This window comes from Aethalodelphis obliquidens, unplaced genomic scaffold, assembly GCF_003676395.1.
Source record: "Aethalodelphis obliquidens isolate GAN/ISIS:26980383/991018 unplaced genomic scaffold, ASM367639v1 scaffold10, whole genome shotgun sequence".
Lineage (NCBI taxonomy): Eukaryota > Metazoa > Chordata > Mammalia > Artiodactyla > Delphinidae > Aethalodelphis > Aethalodelphis obliquidens.
In genome coordinates this window covers 36,561,227-36,580,722 of record NW_020837954.1, presented here as the reverse complement: position 1 = coordinate 36,580,722, position 19,496 = coordinate 36,561,227, and the positions used below count along the sequence as shown (strand labels likewise).

Genomic DNA, 19,496 nt, shown 5'->3' with positions numbered 1-19,496 from the left:
CAAAAGCAGTGCTTAGAGGAAAATGTATGTCATTAAATGCATATATTTGAATGAAGAAAGTTACAAAATTAATAACCTAAGCTTCCACCTTAGAAAACTAGACGAAGAAGAGCAATTTAAGCCAAAGCAAGCTGAAGACAAGAAGTAATAAACTTGAGAGTAGAAATCAATGAAATAGAAAACAGAAAAAACGTTCAAGAGAATCACTGTAACTCAAAGCTGACTCTTAGAAAAGAATATTAAAGTTAACAAACCTCTAGCCAGGCTAACCAAGAAAAATGGAGAACACAAATTACCAATACAAAGACTTAAAGAAGGGCCATTACAACATATTTCATGGGCATAAAAGCATGTAAAGAAATGCTTTGAACTACTTGATAGCCACTGAAGTGATAACTTAGTTAAAGTGGGCCAATTCCTTGAAAGACACAAACTACCAGAACACACACTAGGAGAAATAGATAACCTGAATTGTCCTATATCTATTAAATAAGTTAATAATTAATACACTTCCCAAATAAGAAGTGCAGATGGTTTCATTGGTGAATTCACAGTCTCTTCCAGAAAATAGTAGTACAGAGAACTCTCCTAACTCATTTTATGAGGCCAGCTGTACCATCATACCAAAACCAGAAGACATTACAAACCAACATTTCTCATGAACGTAGATGTAAAAATCCTCAGCAAAAGTAGATTGCAATGACATATTAAAAGAATTACACATAATGACCAACTGGGATTTCTTCCACATATGCAAAGCTGGTTCAAAATTCAAAAAACAATCACTGTAATTCATTGTACCAACAGCAGGGTAAAGAATAAAGTTCATTTGATCATATCAGTTGGCATAGAAAAAGCATTTCACAATACCCAACACCTGTTCACGATAAAACTCTCAGCAAAGTAGGAATAGAGGGGAACTTCCTCAACTTGATGAGAAACATCTATGGAAAACCTGCAGCTAGTAGCTGACTGTATCTTAAAGTGCTATATATATTTTTAAAAAAATTTATTTTATATTGGAGTAGAGTTGATTAACAATGTTGTGTTAGTTTCAGGTGTACAGTGAAGTGACTCAGTTATACACATATACATGTATCTATTCTTTTTAAAATTATTTTCCTATTTAGGTTATTACAGAGTATTGAGCAGAGTTTCCTGTGCTATACAGTAGGTCCTTGCTGGTTATCTATTTCAAATATAGCAGTGTGTACATGTCAATCCCAAATTCCCAATCTGTCCCTCCTCCCCACCCTTCCCCTTTGGTAACCATAAGTTCGTTCTCTAAGTCTGTGAGTCTGTTTCTGTTTTGTAAATAAGTTCGTTTGTATCTTTTTTTTTTAGATTTTGCGTATAGCAATATCATATAATATTTGTCTTTCTCTGTCTGACTTACTTCACTTAGTATGATAATCTCCAGGTCCATCCATGTTGCTGCAGATGGCATTATTTCATTCTTTTTAATGGCTGAGTAATATTCCATTGTATGTATGTATCACATCTTCTATATCCATTCACCTGTTGATGGACATTTAGGTTGCTTCCATGTCTTGGCTATTGTAAACAGTACTGCAATGAACACTGAGGTGCATGTAACCTTTCAAATCACGTTTTTCTCTGGATATATGCCCAGGAGTGGGATTGCTCTCCAGCATTTATTATTTGTAGTTTATATATATGTCAATCCCAATCTCCCAGTTCATCCCACCCCTCTTCCCCCCTTGGTAACCATAAGTTTGTTCTTTACATCTGTGACTGTATTTCTGCTTTGCCGATAAGTTCATCTGTACCATTTTTCTAGAATCCACATATAGGTGATATTATTTGATATTTGTTTTTCTTTCTGACTTACTTCACTCTGTATGACAATCTCTAGGTCCATCCACGTCTCTGCAAATGGCACTATTTCATTCTTTTTTATGGCTGAGTAATATTCTATTGTATATATGTACCAGATCTTCTTTATCCATTCCTTTGTCTATGGACATTTACGTTGTTTCCATGTCCTGGCTATTGTAAACAGTGCTGTAATGAACATTGGGGTGCATGCATCTTTTTGAATTATGGTTTTCTCTGGATATATGCCTAAGAGTGGGATTGCTGGGTCATAGGGTAGCTCTATTTTTAGTTTTTAAGGAACCTCCATACTGTTCTCCACAGTGGCTGTACCAATTTACATTCCCACCAACAGTGTAGGAGGGTTCCCTTGTAGACATTTTGATGATGACCATTCTGACTGGTGTGAGGTGATATCTCATTGTAGTTTTGATTTGCATTTCTTTAATAATTAACGATGTTGAGCATCTTTCCATGTGCCTCTTGGCCATCTGGATGTCTTTGGAGAAATGTTTATTTAGGTCTTCTGCATATTTTTTGATCGAGTTGTTTGGTTTTTTGATATTGAGCTATATGAGTTGTTTGTAAATTTTGCTAAAGAGCTATATTTTAAGATAAAATATGAATGATTGGCATATGACTTGTGACCTAACATATTCTTCAAATGAATTTCTCCTGCCATCACACATGAATGATAGACTGAGTAAAAAGCTTTTATGTTATAGACTTTTCCCTCAAAAATATTTACACTTTTATTTACATTTATATTTGATGATTATTGTTTTTTCTCATTTACTTTAAGTGATTTCACGGCACAGCTAAAGTTGGCCAAGAAAAGTATAGTACTTTCTCACAGTTCTGACCTGCTGGACGTTAATGATGGTGTCTATTTATGGAAACTGAAAGTTGGCAGCATTTTACAATGAGGCTGGGGAAAGGGTGCTAATACTGAAGGGCTGACCTTTACTTCTCAAGTTAGTACCACTCCATTTATCTGCCTCTACCTCCATCTCTCTGCCTCCTCACATCCACTCATTGAGCTTTTCTTTTAAATGCATAATTTTATTCTTACAAAAATGAACTCCATTCAAACAAACTCCAGACAACTCAGACCACTTGATTTTTGAGCTATGTGTTCAACAGAGATGTAAATTAGAATTTATAGGGAAAATCAAACCCCATTGTGAAAAGGATTAGAGTAAAATATCTCTTTCCAGTGCCAGAATTTGTAGTGGAAGAGCTTATTTTAAATAGACTTTTATTTTGAGACTCCTCCACACCTTTCAAATACATAACAGATTTCTGAAAAAGTATTGCACAATGTAACTATGAATGGTGTATATGAGCTACTTTCTATTATTCATGCGAGTTGTAAATATATGAAAAATTCAAGAGAAATAAAATATTTATGACCTTAAGCAATCGTCCTATCCCTGTGAAGCTAGCAGTATCAGAAAGTGTGTTTTGAAAACTTGGCACAAAAATGTATCTTTCAACTTTTTAAATTGAGCCAAGGGGACCATGGAACTTTTGGGAAAGAGCAGATGAGATTTCATGATAATACCATAATATCAAAATGATTTGAGTCTACAGCATTGAACTTGGACACAGTTATCTTACTTTTGATTCAGCCTTGGGCAACAGAGTTACTTAACATGAGCCTTCTTATGACTCTTCTAGGAGTATTTGTTCTTTTTGTTTATTTTATCTATTTTTTTTTTTCCCAACCAAAAATGCTGATTGAGCAAACATTATGGTGCAGAGACTGTTCTAGGTCCTGGAGATACAAAGTTCCTTCTATCGCATACTAATGGGGGAGGGGGAGGCACGACAAACAAGTAAATATATAGTGGAAGCTTTGTTCTGATTGCTCTTATTTTCTCAGTAAAAGAGGAAACACAGTTATCAACTGAGAGTAAGGATGGTGAGGAGATGAGGGGGAGGCATGAAACGGTTGTGTAGAGAGTAGAGCAGTGAGTGGCCAAGGTGAAATTCATCAGGTTTGCTGTGAAGCACTAAGGTCCATGTGAGGCTAGTGGTCATACATTTTATTAGTATCTATGAGCATGATTATGTGTTTACTCCACCCGTGTTTAGTCACAGGTATATAGATGCTGAAGTAGGTGAGCTGGATTTAACCAGAGTTGGGATTTGGTCAGGTGAGCAAGATGAAAAGAATCAGGGAGCTCAGGGATCAAGGAGAAGGGATCAGGGAGCCAAGGATGCTTGCAAGGGAGTAGGTTGAGGGTGTTTGCAAAATGTTGAAGCAATACTTAGGTAATAAAGGCTTGGCCTAGGATGTAGGAAATAGTGTTTTAGGATGCAGAACAAACAAGGGAATTCATGCATTGGAAAGCCAGGATATAACATTTTTCATCCCAGAACAAGGGCCTTTTACCTTCTTAATGTGAAAAGGGGCCAGTGATTGGAACAAAGGCCCACACTCAGACATATGGGTGAAAGACTAAACTGGCTAACTGTGAATTTTATTTCTAAATTGTATCTCGGATAGTAACTATAGCGTGATGGCAGACAACTAGTTTGAGCACAGCTCTTATAATGAATCCTGTGATCACCAAAACTTCATTCTAGATTAATTTTTCCCTTTGAAATGAATGGCGCTGAGTGATGTCAACAATATCTTTGACTTATACCATGATGGATGGTAGCAGAAACTATTGAAGGGAAAGAAAACCAGCTTTGTTGGAGTAGTTAATATGTGTCAGGAGCTTTGTATTCATTTTTGCTCATTCCTATAATTCTGAAAATTAGTATTATTATCTCCATTTTACTGTTGAAGATCCTGACACCCACAGTCTGACTGATTTCCAATCTGATGTTCTCTCTATTACACGATGCTGCCTCATCCTTTCCAGTGGAAACATATTGCTGGGGTTTGGCCACCCTAATCCCCTGCTCTCCTTTTTCCCTACAAAGATGAAGCACAAGTTGAGAACACTCTCAACTTGTGCTTTTGTACTGTTTTGAATCAACGGAATTTACTAATAATAATTCAAAGAGGCAAAAGTGTTTTTGTTATCTTTTGTTCCTGGTATTGAGGTCTTAGAACTGTTGTTCAGATTATCAGTCAATGGTACCTGATACATCATTTATAATAATACAAAGGGGAAAAATTACAGCCAAGAAATCCATTCTGTTGATTATCCCTATGTGTTCTAAAAGAGATGGTCCTAATCTCTGCTCATTTATACTGTACAGTATTTTCAAAGAGATTCCAAAACTGCCAAGACACTTACAGTGTGAAATATCCTGTGCCAAATAGTTAGGGCATCTTTGTGCCAATAATTGAGACAAAAAAAACTTCCTGTAGAATGAAAATAACAGCAAAAATAGCAACCTTCCCCTTGTAGGAAGCCAATGGTTTTCTTTAGAGAGTAAACAACAGATGAAGTATGAGTAATTATACCATGTGGTCTCTATGGCCAAGAGTATAATTGTTTACCTAAGCTTTTTTCTTATAGATTAGAGTCTTGTGTTGCAGTCTGGTAGATTGATTGAACTGCCTCTGTGACTTCCTTTTATTTTTAAGATTAGGCAGTCCATGACAAAGAGGTTGATTGCAACCCAATAGAGCTAAACTAATGTTTTATTAAGAAGGAGTTGGCATCCTGAGCTTTTAGGAGAACAAATGTTCTCATAATGCCATGAACAACTTATAGAGCAACTATTAGGCTCTTCATATTAGGCAGTCTGTTCACATTGCCCTGTATCGACCACATCTAAGTAACATCAGCGAACTGTGCTGAATAATCAGTCACACCAGTTAGATCTCAGTAAAGGTGAGATCAGTAAATGTACTGCTGGGAAAAGTTAGAATTGCTGATGTGTCTTTTTTTCCTGACCTAGACAGTGTGGCTGCTCAACGTTTTCAAAGTTTGACTGTACAGAGGGGGTCGCTGACAGATCAAATGAACTAATCTATCTAATAACGTGCACAATTCCAGATGTGCCCAAGAGCACAAAGGGATCGGCATAAGGAAATTCACTGGGGCATTGTTAGTGATAGTGGAAAATCTAGAAACCACTTAAATGTTCATGAATAGAATATATACATGATCAAGAAAGAGCAAATGCCTAATTCTCTGAGATAATAAAGGTACAGGCAAGAATCAGTTGCTATTGTGGGTGGGTCTTGAGGTGGAGGGGACGGAAGGGAGGTTGAAGGCTGTTGTGTTTCTCGTGTCTTCAGTTCTTTGAGTTTTCTTTTCTTAACTTTTTAAAAGTTGGGATATAGTTGCTTTACAATGTTGTGTTAGTTTCTGCTGTAGAACAAAATGAATCAGCTATATGTATACATATGTCCTCTCCCTCTGGGGCCTCCCTTCCACCCCCCTCCCTCCCATCCCACCCATCTAGGTCACCACAGAGCACCGAGCTGCGTTCCCTGCCCTATACAGCAGGTTCCAACTGGCTATCTGTTTTACACATGGTAGTGTATATATGTCAATCCCAGTCTCCCAATTCATCCCCCCCCCACCGCGTGTTCACACATCTGATCTCTACATCTGCGTCTCTATTCCTGCCCTACAAATAGGTTCATCTGTACCATTTTTCTAGATTCCACATATAGGCATTAATATACGATATTTGTTTTTCTCTTTCTGACTTACTTAACTCTGTATGACAGACTCTAGGTACATCCATGTCTCTACAAATGACCCAATTTTGTTCTGTTTTATGGCTGAGTAATATTCTATTCTGTACATGTACCACATCTTCTTTAGCCATTCATCTGTCGATGGACATTTAGATTGCTTCCATGTCCTGGTTATTATAAATAGTGCTGCAATGAACATTGGGGTGCATGTGTCTTTTTGAATTACGTTTTTCTCTGAGTATATGCCCAGTAGTGGGATTGCTGGGTCATATGATAGTTCTACTTTTAGTTTTTTAAGGAACCTCCATACTGCTCCCCATAGTGACTGTACCAATTTACATTCCCACCAACAGTGCAAGAGGGTTCTCTTTTCTCCACACCCTCTCCAGCATTTATTGTTTATAGACTTTTTGATGATGGCCATTCTGATTGGTGTGAGGTGATACCTCATTGTAGTTTTGATCTGCATTTCTCTAATAATTAGTGATGTTGTGCATCTTTTCATGTGCCTCTTGACCATCTGTATGTCTTCTTTCAAGAAATGTCTATTTAGGTCTTCTGCCCATTTTTTGATTGGGTTGTTTGTTTTCTTGATATTGAGTTGCATGAGCTGTTTGTATATTTTGGAGATTAATCCCTTGTCAGTTACTTCATTTGCAAATATTTTCTCCCATCCTGAGGGTTGTCTTTTCATCATGTTTATGGTTTTCTCTGCTGTGCAAAAGCTTTAAAGTTTCATTAGGTCCCATTTGTTTATTTTTGCTTTTATTTTCATTACTCTAGGAGGTGGGTCAAAAAAGATCTTGCTGTGATTTATGTCAAAGAGTTTTCTTCCTATGTTTTCCTCCAAGAATTTTATAGTGTCTTATCTTACATTTAGGTCTTTCATCCATTTTGAGTTTATTTTTGTGTATGGTGTTAGGGAGTGTTCTAATTTCATTCTTTTACATGTAGCTGTCCAGTTTTCCCAGCACCACTTATTGAAGAGACTGTCTTTTCTCCAGTCTCCTGTATATTGTATATCCTTGCCTCCTTTGTTATATATTAGGTGACTATAGGTGTGTGGGTTTATCTCTGGGCTTTCTATCCTGTTGCATTGATCTATTTTTCTGTTTTTGTGCCAGGACAATACTGTCTTGATTACTGTAGCTTTGTAGTATAGTCTGAAGTCAGGGAGCCTGATTCCTCCAGCTCCGTTTTTCTTTCTCAAGATTGTTTTGGCTATTCAGTGTCTTTTGTGTGTCCATACAAATGGTAAAGTTTTTTGTTCTAATTCTGTGAAAAATTCCATTGGTAATTTGGTAGGGATTGCATTGAGTCTGTAGATTGCTTTGGGTTGTATAGTCATTTTCACAATATTGATTCTTCCAATTCAAGAACATGGTATATCTCTCCGTCTGTTTGTGTCATCTTTGATTTCTTTCATCAGTGTCTTATAGTTTTCTGAGTATAGGTCCTTTACCTCCTTAGGTGGGTTTATTCCTAGGTATTTTATTCTTTTTGTTGCAATGGTAAATGGGATTGTTTCCATAATTTCTCTTTTTGATCTTTTGTTGTTAGTGTATAGGAATGCAAGAGATTTCTGTGCATTAATTTTGTATCCTGCAACTTTACCAAATTCATTGATTAACTCTAGTATTTTTCTGGTGGCATCTTTAGGATTTTCTATGTATAGTATCATGTCATCTGCAAACAGTGGCAATTTAACTTCTTTTCCAATTTGGATTCCTTTTATTTCTTTTTCTTCTCTGATTGCTGTAGCTAGGACTTCCAAAACTATGTTGAATAATAGTGGTGAGAGTGGGCAACCTTGTCTTGTTCCTGATCTTAGAGGAAATACTTTCAGTTTTTCACCTTTGAGAATGATGTTTGCTATGGAATATCTTTTTCCATCCCCTCACTTTCAGTCTGTGTGTGTCTCTAGGTCTGAAGTGGGTCTCTTGTAGACAGCATATATATATATCTATCTTGTCTTTGTATCCATTCAGCCAGTCTGTGTCTTTTGGTTGAAGCATTTAATCCATTTACATTTAAGGTAATTATCAATATGTATGTTCCTACTACCATTTTCTTTATTGTTTTGGGTTTGTTTTTGTAGGTTTTTTTCTTCTCTTGTGTTTCCCGCCTAGAGAAGTTCCTTTGGCATTTGTTGTAAAGCTGGTTTGGTGGTGCTGAATTCTCTTAGCTTTTGCTTGTCAGTAAAGCTTTGATTTCTCTACCAAATCTGAATGAGATCCTTGCTGGGTAGAGTAATCTTGGGTGTAGGTTTTTCCCTTTCATCACTTTAAATATGTCCTGCCACTCCCTTCTGGCCTGCAGAGTTTCTGCTGAAAAATCAGCTGATAACCTTATGGAGATTCCTTGTATGTTATTTTATTGCTTTTCCCTTGTTGCTTTTAATATTTTTTCTTTGAATTTAATTTTTGTTAGTTTGATGTTTCAAACTAACATACAGTGTTTCTGTATGGGACTCCCTGTGCTTCTCCTGTATGGGACTCCCTGTGCTTCCTGGACTTGGGTGGCTACTTTCCTTCCTGTGTTAGGGAAGTTTTTGACTATAATCTCTTCAAATATTTCCTGAGACCCTTTCTCTTTTCTTCTTCTGGGACCCCTATAATTCGAATGTTGGTGCACTTAGTGTTGTCCCAGAGGTCTCTGAGACTGTCCTCATTTCTTTTCAATTCTTTTTTCTTTAATCTGCTCTGCAGCGGCTATTTCCACCAGTCTATCTTTCAGCTCATTCATTCTTCTGTCTCAGTTATTCTACTATTGATTCCTTCTAGTGTATTTTTCATTTCATTTATTGTGTTGTTCATCACTGTTTGTTTGCTCTTTAGTTCTTATAGGTCCTTGTTAAACATTTCTTGTATTTTCTCAATCCATGCTTCCATTCTATTTCTGAGATTCTGGATCATCTTTACTATCATTACTCTGAATTCTTTTTCAGGTAGGTTCTCCATTTCCTCCTCATTTATTTGGTCTTGTAGGTTTTTACCTTGCTCCTTCATCTGTAGCATATTTTTTTGTTGTCTCATTTTTTTGGATGGGTGGGGCTGTGTTCCTGTCTTGCTGGTTGTTTGGCCCTAAGCATTCAGCACTGGAGTTTGCAGGCAGCTGGGTGGAGCTGGGTCTTCGTCCTGAGATGAGGACCTCCGGGAGACCTCACACTGATTAATATTCCCTGGGACCTGAAGTTCTCTGTTAGTCCAGCAGCTTGGACTTGGTGCTCTCACCACAGGAGCTCAGGTCCTACCTCTGGCCTGGGAATCAAGACTCTGCAAGCCATGCAGTGTGGCAGGAAAAAAAAAAGCAACACACAGAAAAGAGCAGAACAATAACAAAGAGTAAAAATTAAATAAAATTAGAAAAATAAAAAATATATTAGAAAAAATAACAATAAAAATGAGACAACAACAAAACAAAACAGAACCACACCAGCAAAAATAAAATAAAATAAACAAGAAAATAAAAAATTAATAAAAATAAAAAATTCCCTGGTACCTCCTTTATCAGTGTCCTTGCCCCCATCGTGAGCTACAGCCTACCCTTGCCTCCCCTGTAGGTCTCTGGACCCATTTTTTCAGCCCCACCTCTGCATGTGTTCTTCTCATCAGTGTTTCTTCCTGGAGCTGGCCTGGAGCAGATGTGCCCATGCAGGCCACCTGGGGCACAGGCCTCCACAGGCGCACCCACAGGGGCCAGTGCAGCTAGAGGAAGCCTTGGAGAGGGGTGACATTTGGCCCACCTTGACCCACGTCGCCAGAGGAGGCCCTGTCAGGGGCGGCACTCGGGCTGTCAGCAGCCGCGTGGCCCTTGGAAGCTTTGGCGAGGGTGGGGCTCAGGCCCAGAACCCACTCGGCCGGAAGAGGCTTTGTTGGGGCAGTGCATGGGCTGTCGGGACCTGTGTGGCCCATGGTGGCTTTCGGGGAGGCCAGTGCTCAGGCCTGCTGGGAACTGCGCTGCCCGTGGAGGCTTTGTTGGGGGGCAGTACTGAGGTCTGCTGGGACCCATGCGTCCGGCGGAGGCCTCAGCTGAGGCAGGGCTCAGGTCCAGGACCCACGTGGGCAGAGGGAGCCCTGGGGGAGACAGGGCTCAGGCCTGGGACCCACGCAGCTGGAAGAGGCCTTGGCGGGGCAGAGGGGGGTGGGCAGCTCAGGCCCGGGACCCCAGCAGGCTTGCCAGTGCCCAAGCAGGTGGAGGAGACGTCGGCTGCGTTCCCTTCTGATTCCCCGATCCCCCGAAGGTCCCTCTTCTTCCCTGCTGATCCCCTTGCTGTTAGTGGGCCCCTCCAAGTGTGGGAACCTCTCCCCTCCCCCAGCCCCCTCTTAGGTGTGCTGATCCCATCCTGCCTCCACTTTTCCTCCCCCCGCTCCTTCCCACGTCTTACCTCATCACGTGGGGATTCCTCGCATCCCCTTAGGTGTCCGAGGTCTCCCACCAGCGCCTAGTAGGTGCCCTAGTTATGAGGAGATGCTAACTCCACATCCTCCTACTCCGCCATCTTGACTCTGCCCCATCTTTTGGTTTTTCAGTAATACATTTGATAAACTAATCTGCTGAGAGTGAGGACAGAGGGGTGGCATAGGGGTCTTGAGAAAAATGCTAACTGTTTAGAACTGAGGACTGCAAGAAAGCCCTAACCAGAGACAAAAAGATCTCTGAGCAGTTCAGGGAGTGCATCTTTTTGTGCTCCCTTTGATTTAAACGTGAAACAAAACATTCCTCAGCTTTGCATTTGTTTTCCAGCCCCAAGGGCATTTTGATATCAAAACTCGTAAATGGTTACTTGATTAGACCACTGCCTTTGCTTTCTCTAGCAAGAATCCTTCCCAAGTATTTCCTCCTCAACTTCTCTCTTTGAGTAAGTCTGAGTCAGTTTGACAACTGTCACCACCTTTTTTTTTTCTGTTAGCAGCTCCCAACTCCTCTTTTTGAGGGAAAAATTATAATCCTCCACACACTTCCTCCTCAGCCCTCTACCACACTGTTTCTACCCTCTCCAACCCAAAGCCCTTCTTTCACAATACCAATGAGTTATATTAGTATCTGCTAAGAGCTGAACATATTTCCTTCTTTATATTCTAATTTTAACTACATATAATGTGGGATGCTGTGTTAATTTCTATTTAACTTTTCTACTAATGTTCTCATTCATTCATTCAAAAATTTTTCTAGTGCCCAGTATGTGCCAGTCATGGAACTAGACAACCAGGGATAGAAAGAATAAGATCTGACACCTGAAAGTCATATCATGCTGTAAACTCCCTTTTCATCTATATTTAAGGGTGGTCTCACTCAGAATACACTGTGTGAACATTTTTAGAATGAAGAATTAACATTTTTTCCTATTTTTACCATGGAGAAAAATGTTGCTGTTTTATTTTCACAGTTTTAAAACTTTTTCTTCCTTTAGGAAATTGAAATAAGGTAAAGGGATGAAGTATTTCTTGATTTTATTGACTTCATGTGTAAAATGAGATACACCTACACAGGCACATTTGTTTCATATTTAAATGAGGAACTGCTGCTTCCTCATTAAGAAACAGTAGTGTGTGCTCATGATGCTTGAAATAGAAAACCAGAGGATGACAATAAACTTTCATCATCATGTTTCTCCTCCCTCACAAGTTTACTTCTTTTTATGATCCTAGAGAAGGAGAGAACACATAGCGTTTGATGATTTGTGTTCTTCCATGTGTTATTGAATTCATTCCTTCAATATCTCCTTTTATTTTTTGAAAATATTTTCTGAATAAACTTTATCACACACAGGGAATGAAACTGGGCTTCTCTTTTAATCCAATAATCAGATGTACTAAGAGGTGCAGCATTATCTATCTTAGAAATATGAATCTTCAGTAAGTATAAGATTGACTTGTGGGAATTCCCTGGTGGCCCAGTGGTTAGGACTCTGCCCTTTCACTTTTGAGGGCCTGGGTTTGATCACTGGTCAGGGAACTAAGATCTTGGAAGCCTTGCAGCACAGCCAAAAAAAAAAAAGAAACTGAAATCAAGATTGACTTGGAAGTTTCTAGAAATATTCAATGCAATTTTAATATTCATTTGATGCAGAAGAGAAATGATCAACAGGAAATATTTTAATATGACTGTTGCCAACATAGTTACTGTCATCTGAAGACATCCTCACCATTTTAACCCAATAAAGCAAAAACCAAACCAAAACCCAATGATAATAAAACATATTTCATGCTTATGTTCATGATAATACAAATGGAGCTTATTTTTAAATCTTATTTTTAAAGTTACAAATAACTTTTAATTAATTAGTCAATCAATTAAAGGCCTATTTTATGGCAGGCCTCTACCAAGTGCTGAGAATGGAGAGGTGATGGTAGTTTAGTGGGAGTGACTGACATGCTTATCAACAACTGCATTAGTATTGTTAGTGCCATGTGAGGTATGTATTCTGTGGTGTGAATACACAGAGGAGAGTGCATCTCTCTCATGAGTGGATCCAAGAAGCTACCAGTGGATCTCAGAATGCTTTAACTGAGTTTGGGGGTACCAGTAAGCATTAGCCAGACAGATGGAGAGGGAAAAAGCATTTCAGGTAGACAGAGTGGTTATAACATGTGAAAGCATGAAAGCATTGAATGTCATAGGGTGTACAGAGAATTCCTGGTGGATTTAATTTTACTTTTGCATTTGTTCTTTTAACTTGTTATTGATTTTAGTGAGGCCAGAATACAGAGCGTGTATGAAGAAGTGGAAGGAGATGGAAGCAGAGCAAATCTTTAGGGTCAGAAACTAAATGACATGTATACCAAGGATATTCAGTGTTATCCTGAAGGCTTCCAGGGATCTCTTAAAGAACTTAAAATGGGAGAAATGCATGGTAAGATTTGTGCTGTAGAAAGGACTCTGGCAGCAATGTGCAGAGTTGTTTGGAGAGTATGTGGTCAGAGAGCAGAGGCAATGGTTTTTAGGAGCTACTGTCTAACTCAGGTGAAAGATGATATATTGTCTAACATATTAGGGATGGAGAGGGGAGATTAAATTTGAGGGTATTTAGTGATAAGTTATAGTCTGTAAGTCCTGGAAGGGATTGGATATGTGTGTGGGGGGTGGAGGTAATAGTGAAGGAGGATGGTGAATCTCAAGTTTCTGATTCGGATAGCTGGAAATATCATGGGGCCATTCACTAAGACCAAGAATACATTAAATATGCAGAGTTGGAGATGGGGGGAGAAGGTGATGATAAGATTGATTTTGAACATGTTAAGAGTAGAACATCTGAGTAAGAGGTGGCCAATGGCCAATTAGATACATAGGTCTAGTGCTTAGAAGAAAAATCAAGTTGGTGGTGTAGATTGCATGATGGTCTTTTGCATTGATGTTGAATTCTTAGAGAGTTGGTGGCACATCTGGTGCTTCTTTGTTTCTCCAGCACATTGCACAGGGCAAGCCTTAGGGTTGCATACAATTCCCAAAACCTAACATTTTCTGTTCTGGTCACTAGGATGAGGCCCATTAATGAAAAAGAATAAAAGATCTTCTATTAACCAATGCCAGTTTACTTTTTTCCCCAATCCAATTGTTGATACCATAGAAAGAGCTAAATTGGTGGGGCAGTACAAAGCCTAATTGAAGTCAAAGTTAGATTGAAGAATAGCAGTAAAGTATGATGTCACCTACCTGGTATGGTTTGAAAGACATTTGGTTGGTGCCTGCCCAGGATTTCTTCTTTCATTTTCTGTCACATTGTCTTGAAAGTTCATCATTACCATTAGAGTCATTGCTTTGGACCATCAGGGGTTTTCATTTTTAAGGAGTTGTTTGGTAAATACCCTAGTTAAAGGTAATACCATGGAAACTATCAAATGGTCTTAATGGAGTCCATAATAGATTAGAGCTTTTTGGGATACCTAGAGAAAGGATAATTGAGATACGAGCAGAGTATGGCTTGTTTTGTTCTACTTGTTCAAGTCTCATTGACATTTCCTTGAAGTTAATTAGCTTAATAATGAAAAATTAATGATTTTAATATTGGAAATAATGGAAGAAATTTCTTTCCTATTAAATTCACATTCCTTCCCCTCAGAAGTTAAGGTTACTACTCTTTTGGAAAACATTATTAAGGATTCTAGATATTCCAAAAATAGTCTTTAAATATCAATGAAATTGTTAATAAGAGAGAACCTTTGCTATGTTACAAAGAAGATGGAGGTGTGTGATAAGAACCATAGTATGTGAGATTTGTTGAAATTGGGCTTTATTCTCTTATGTGTATATATCTTCACATAAGTATACGATAGGACTGTTTTTATTAGGGTAATACTACCTGCTATAGTAAATAACCCCCCAACTTTAAGTGGTTTAACACAATAGAAGCATATTTCTTACTCATGTGACAATCCAAGGAAGTTGATCTTTGACATATGGCATTCTTCTATGCACTGATTCAGTGGCTTTGCCGTCCCCTGGGATTTTGTCACTTGCATCCAACTGGTAGAAGGATGGAGAAAGTATGGAGAAGTTTCACTTGCTTCTTAAGTTATTGCATGCATGGAAGTGACACACATCAGTTCTGTCTCAATCCATTGGTGAGGACTAGGGACAGGCCCACACCTAGATGCAACAAATGCTGGGAAATGTATTCCTGGCTGGGCAGCTGTTTCCCAGTAACAAACCTATACAATGCAAGGGGGAGGACAGAATCTTGTGGACAGCTAGCTACCTGGCTATAGGGACTATATGATAGATATGAGCAAAACACAAAGATCACACATGAAAATTACTTACTATTTTATAACTGCACTTGAACTATATGATGATGTCTGTGTAGAAATGAAGTGCTTTAGATTGATACTTTTCATTAGTTCCGCATGTTATGCTATTTCTGAGATCCCTTGAATATGAGCAAGAATGTAGGCTTCCATATTCATGACGTGTGAAAAACTGAGACTTTCTTTCCTTATTTTTAAGGTTGGACAAAATTTGCCCGATTGACACGGGCTTTGACAAATAGCCGAAGTGTTTTGCAACAGCTCACGCCAATGAATAAAACAGAGGTGGTCCACAAACATTCAAGACTAGCTGAAGTAAGTGCGAGATTAACTTTACTTCCCAACATGGTGGTGGTCATACATTTTTCCCCCCACAAGTGTTTCAGTTATTTGAAACATTTATTATTATAAATGGCTATTTTACAAACACTTATACGCTAATTTATTTTTCCTTGTAGAATTATAGAAATTTTCTATATTTCCTTTTATGCTCTCCTACTTTGGAAATGGGAAGGTAATTTATGACATCCCGGGTGATGTCTGTACAGAATGAGGTTTTCTTTGAGCAAATGAGATAGGGAGTTCACTCATTTGTTAATTTATGTGTGCAGCACACACTTATGGAGGGTTTGCTCCATGCTTGGTACTCTGCAAAGGATGTAAAGATGAATAGGCCATTGGCCCTATCATCAAGGAGTTAAAGATCCAGCAGAGGAGGGAGGGGTTACCTGAATGAGATGATACCTGGGCTGAGTGAATCTTTTTTTTTTTAATTGAAGTATAGTTGATTTACAATGTTGTGTTAGTTCCCAGTGTACAGTGAAGTGATTTAGTTATATATATATATATATATAAATAAATAAATATATATATATATATATATATATATATTAGATGTACTCTTTTTCATATTCTTTCAGTTATAGGTTATTATAAGATATTGAATATACAGTAGGACCTGTTGTTTATCTATTTCATATATAGTGGTGTCTGCTAATCCCAAATTCCTAATTTATCACTTCCCCACCTTTCCCTTTTGGTAACCATAAGTTTGTTTTCTATATCTGTGAGTCTGTTTCTGTTTTGTAAATAAGTTCATTTGTATCATATTTTAGATTCTACATGTAAGTGATATCATATGATATTTGTCTGTGTCAGACTTGCTTCGCTTAATATGACAATCTCTAGGTTCATCCATGTCGCTGCAAATGACATTATTTCATTCTTTTTTATGGCTAATATTCCATTGTATATATATACCACATCTTCTTTATCCATTCATTTGTCAATGGACATTTAGGTTGTTTCCATGTCTTGGCTGTTGTAAATAGTGCTGTTATGAACATTGGGGTGCATGTATCTTCTTTTTTTAATAAAGTTATTTTATTTATTTATTTTTGGCTGCATTGGGTCTTCATTGCTGCGCATGGGCTTTCTCTAGTTGCGGCGAGCTGGGGCTTCTCTTCGTTGTGGTGTGTGGGCTTCTCATTGCGGTGGCTTCTCTTGTTGCAGAGCATGGACTCCAGGTGCGCAGGCTTCAGTAGTTGTGGCTCAGGGGCTTAGTTGCTCTGCAGGCATGTGACATCTTCCTGGATCAGGGCTTGAACCCGTGTCCCCTGCATTGGCAGGCGGATTCTTAACCACTGCGCCACCAGGGAAGCCCTGTACTACTTGATTTTGAAGCTACTTTCTTTTCTGCCTTTGGTTGTCCGTTTCTTTCTACAAATCAAGCTAAAGTGTAGGAGCTTGTTTCTGTGACTGCTGACTTTTGCAGTTATGATTCTTACTGGGTCTTAACTCATTCAGTTTTTCTCTCTTTGTTAACACAGTTGGGCAAGAACAAGAGGAAAGAGACCATAGAGAGGAAATTTTTCTACCTTAGCACCCTGAATCACTCAGGATAGTTTTTTTTTCTATATCAAATGGAAAGTTCCTTTCCGCTTGACAGCTTATCATTTTTACTTTTACTTTTGAGGAACTTTCATTCCTGTTTCTTCCCATCTGATTTTTTTGTTTTTTTTTGCTTTGCCTTTTGATTATTGTTAGTTTCTTTATCAGTCATCCCTAATTCACAAACCTGATTCAAATACCAAACTGTCTTCTGTCAGGTCTTAGGCTTGATTTCAGAGAACATGTGGAAATAAGAAGGTTTTCAACAGAGATTTAGTCTGTGCTCTTAGATCTTCAAAGACTGACCTAAAAGAAGCACCAAGTTAGCAGAAAGATATAGTTTTGCCAGTTGTACTCAGAGTCATATAATTTGCTCAGCTTGAGTATTTGGATTTGCTGTTAAATTTCAGGCTCTTTCACTTTTTCCAACACATATAAATTTTATCTTAATTCCACCAGGCCCCCTAAATTTGGAGCTGATCCCCACTTTCAAAGATCCTGGTCTCCATGTAGGCAGTTCATCTGTTTTCCACAGGTCCTGACATCGTGCTGATTGGCTTCAGCTTCTCACTTGTATCCGTGGTACTGAGTCCTTCAGTGAGCTCAGATATTCAGAGAGAAAGCGTATATCTGTTTCAGTACAAAAATACATCAGTAAATGTGATTTCATCCCCCCTCTACCTAAGGCTTATTGCTCCTGAAAGTACAAATGAAATAACAAAGCGAAGAGTTGTTACTCACTGCCTTATAAAGGAGTCCTAGTGATGGGGCTGAGATTAAAGTCGTGCTCTGCATATGAGAAAGCTCAAAGCTGCAGCACATAGTGAGTCCCTTTCTTTGCTGTTGTTGCCATTCTTCTCCTCGCCTCCCTGCTCATTCTCCTCCTTCTCTTGTAGCAGTTTTGGATTGCTTTACGAATGCAAGTCACCTTCCGAAGAACTGGGTTATGAATGTCTAAAGAAATATAAGACAAGGGTTTTTATTTTGAACTGTACATTATAATCACCTGGAAAGATTTTGAAAATATAGATTCTCTGGGAACCCACACAAGATGAATTTAATTATTTTCTGGCATGGGGTCTGAGTATGAGTATACTTTATTTTTTAAAACTTCTCCAGAAGATTCTAGTTTGTGGCCAGATTTAAGAAATACTGAACTCAAGAGTGCTTTCATTCCATCTCTAGAGGAGACATCTTACATTTGTCCAGGGTATTGAGCGGGGCCGACTTGTCTATTAACACAGTGTGTAGGGCCCACATGATGTTTGAATTTCTACTAATAGTAGAAGGAAAAAATGAACTTTTAGGTAAAAGAATTTTGAATATATAATATTAATTCATCTTTGTAAAAAGACAGTTGTAAAATATAATTTTTATTATTTTTAAGGAGGAAGGGGTCTAAGAAGGCAAAAATACCCAGGACCCATGAAGGTCCTAATGTACCCTGGCACTGAGTTTATTTTCTAAGTACGATTTGTTTGTGCTCAAACTGTAGACTGTGGTAAAATATTAACATTGAATATGAAGGAAATTTTCATGTTTAACACAGTGAAATTAGAATGAATAGATCAGTGGTTGAAAAGTGAAAGAGAGGCCATGGTTCTGTATGATTCTGTGTATGTAATGCTTTGTCTCAACATGAAGCTTACCTGCCTGTAGGATAATTTGTTGCTAAGTAATTTAAGACCTTATGGGAAAAGTATGACTGGGCACTGATAATGAGGATAAATATGTAAAAATCTTTATAAATAGTTCTTATAACTCCCAAACTTAAAGCAATAATTATAATATACACCTAAAGAGAATATCAATGATGTTTTTCACATTTTAAAATAGCAATGATTATATTATATGCTTAGTTTTCAGTTATGTAAGTTCTATTTATGAGAGACTTTTCAGGATAAATCTCAAGTTTCAAAACATGCTAGTATACTTATTTTGCTTTGTAGCGTAAGAATTACATGCTAACAGGTGTTTTTGTTTACATCTATTTGCACATTCACAAATTTAGTGCATTTATGATTTTATAATTTGAACTTGTTGACTCCTACTTTCTGGGTCCCATTAGTCCTAGGGACACTAAATACTTGGATGCATAAGATGGTAGAGCTGCTGAAAACATTGTTTATCAAAGTCCCACTTACAGACTCCTTAATACATAGGTTTACTCAGCTTTAGCTTCATTGATGGCATGGAGCAGAGGTCTCTGACCTGCTGCTTCAGCTCCTTTTCACAATTTCCAGGTTCTAGGTTCTGGAAGGAAGTGCTAGGTCCTGTGTTTGTTACCTTTGCCCAGACCTCTGCTTTTGCTCTGTCATCTGCTTTTTCTCATTGTCTCTTTAATGAGACCTAATCAGAGTAAGTCAAGGTTCATATAACATTACATTGAAATTTTTCCATTTGTC

At 38.2% G+C, this 19,496-nt stretch overlaps 1 protein-coding gene across 2 annotated transcripts in view; it reads left to right on the top strand.

Moving 5' to 3' along the window:
- The window catches only part of KCNH5 (potassium voltage-gated channel subfamily H member 5), a 326,164-nt gene that overhangs the window by 51,143 nt on the left and 255,525 nt on the right, over positions 1-19,496 (top strand). For both annotated transcript variants that reach the window (XM_027111440.1, XM_027111441.1), the window contains exon 5: positions 15,401-15,516. In XM_027111440.1, the coding sequence (XP_026967241.1) occupies positions 15,401-15,516 (116 nt within the window). The remainder of the gene's footprint in view (positions 1-15,400; positions 15,517-19,496) is intronic.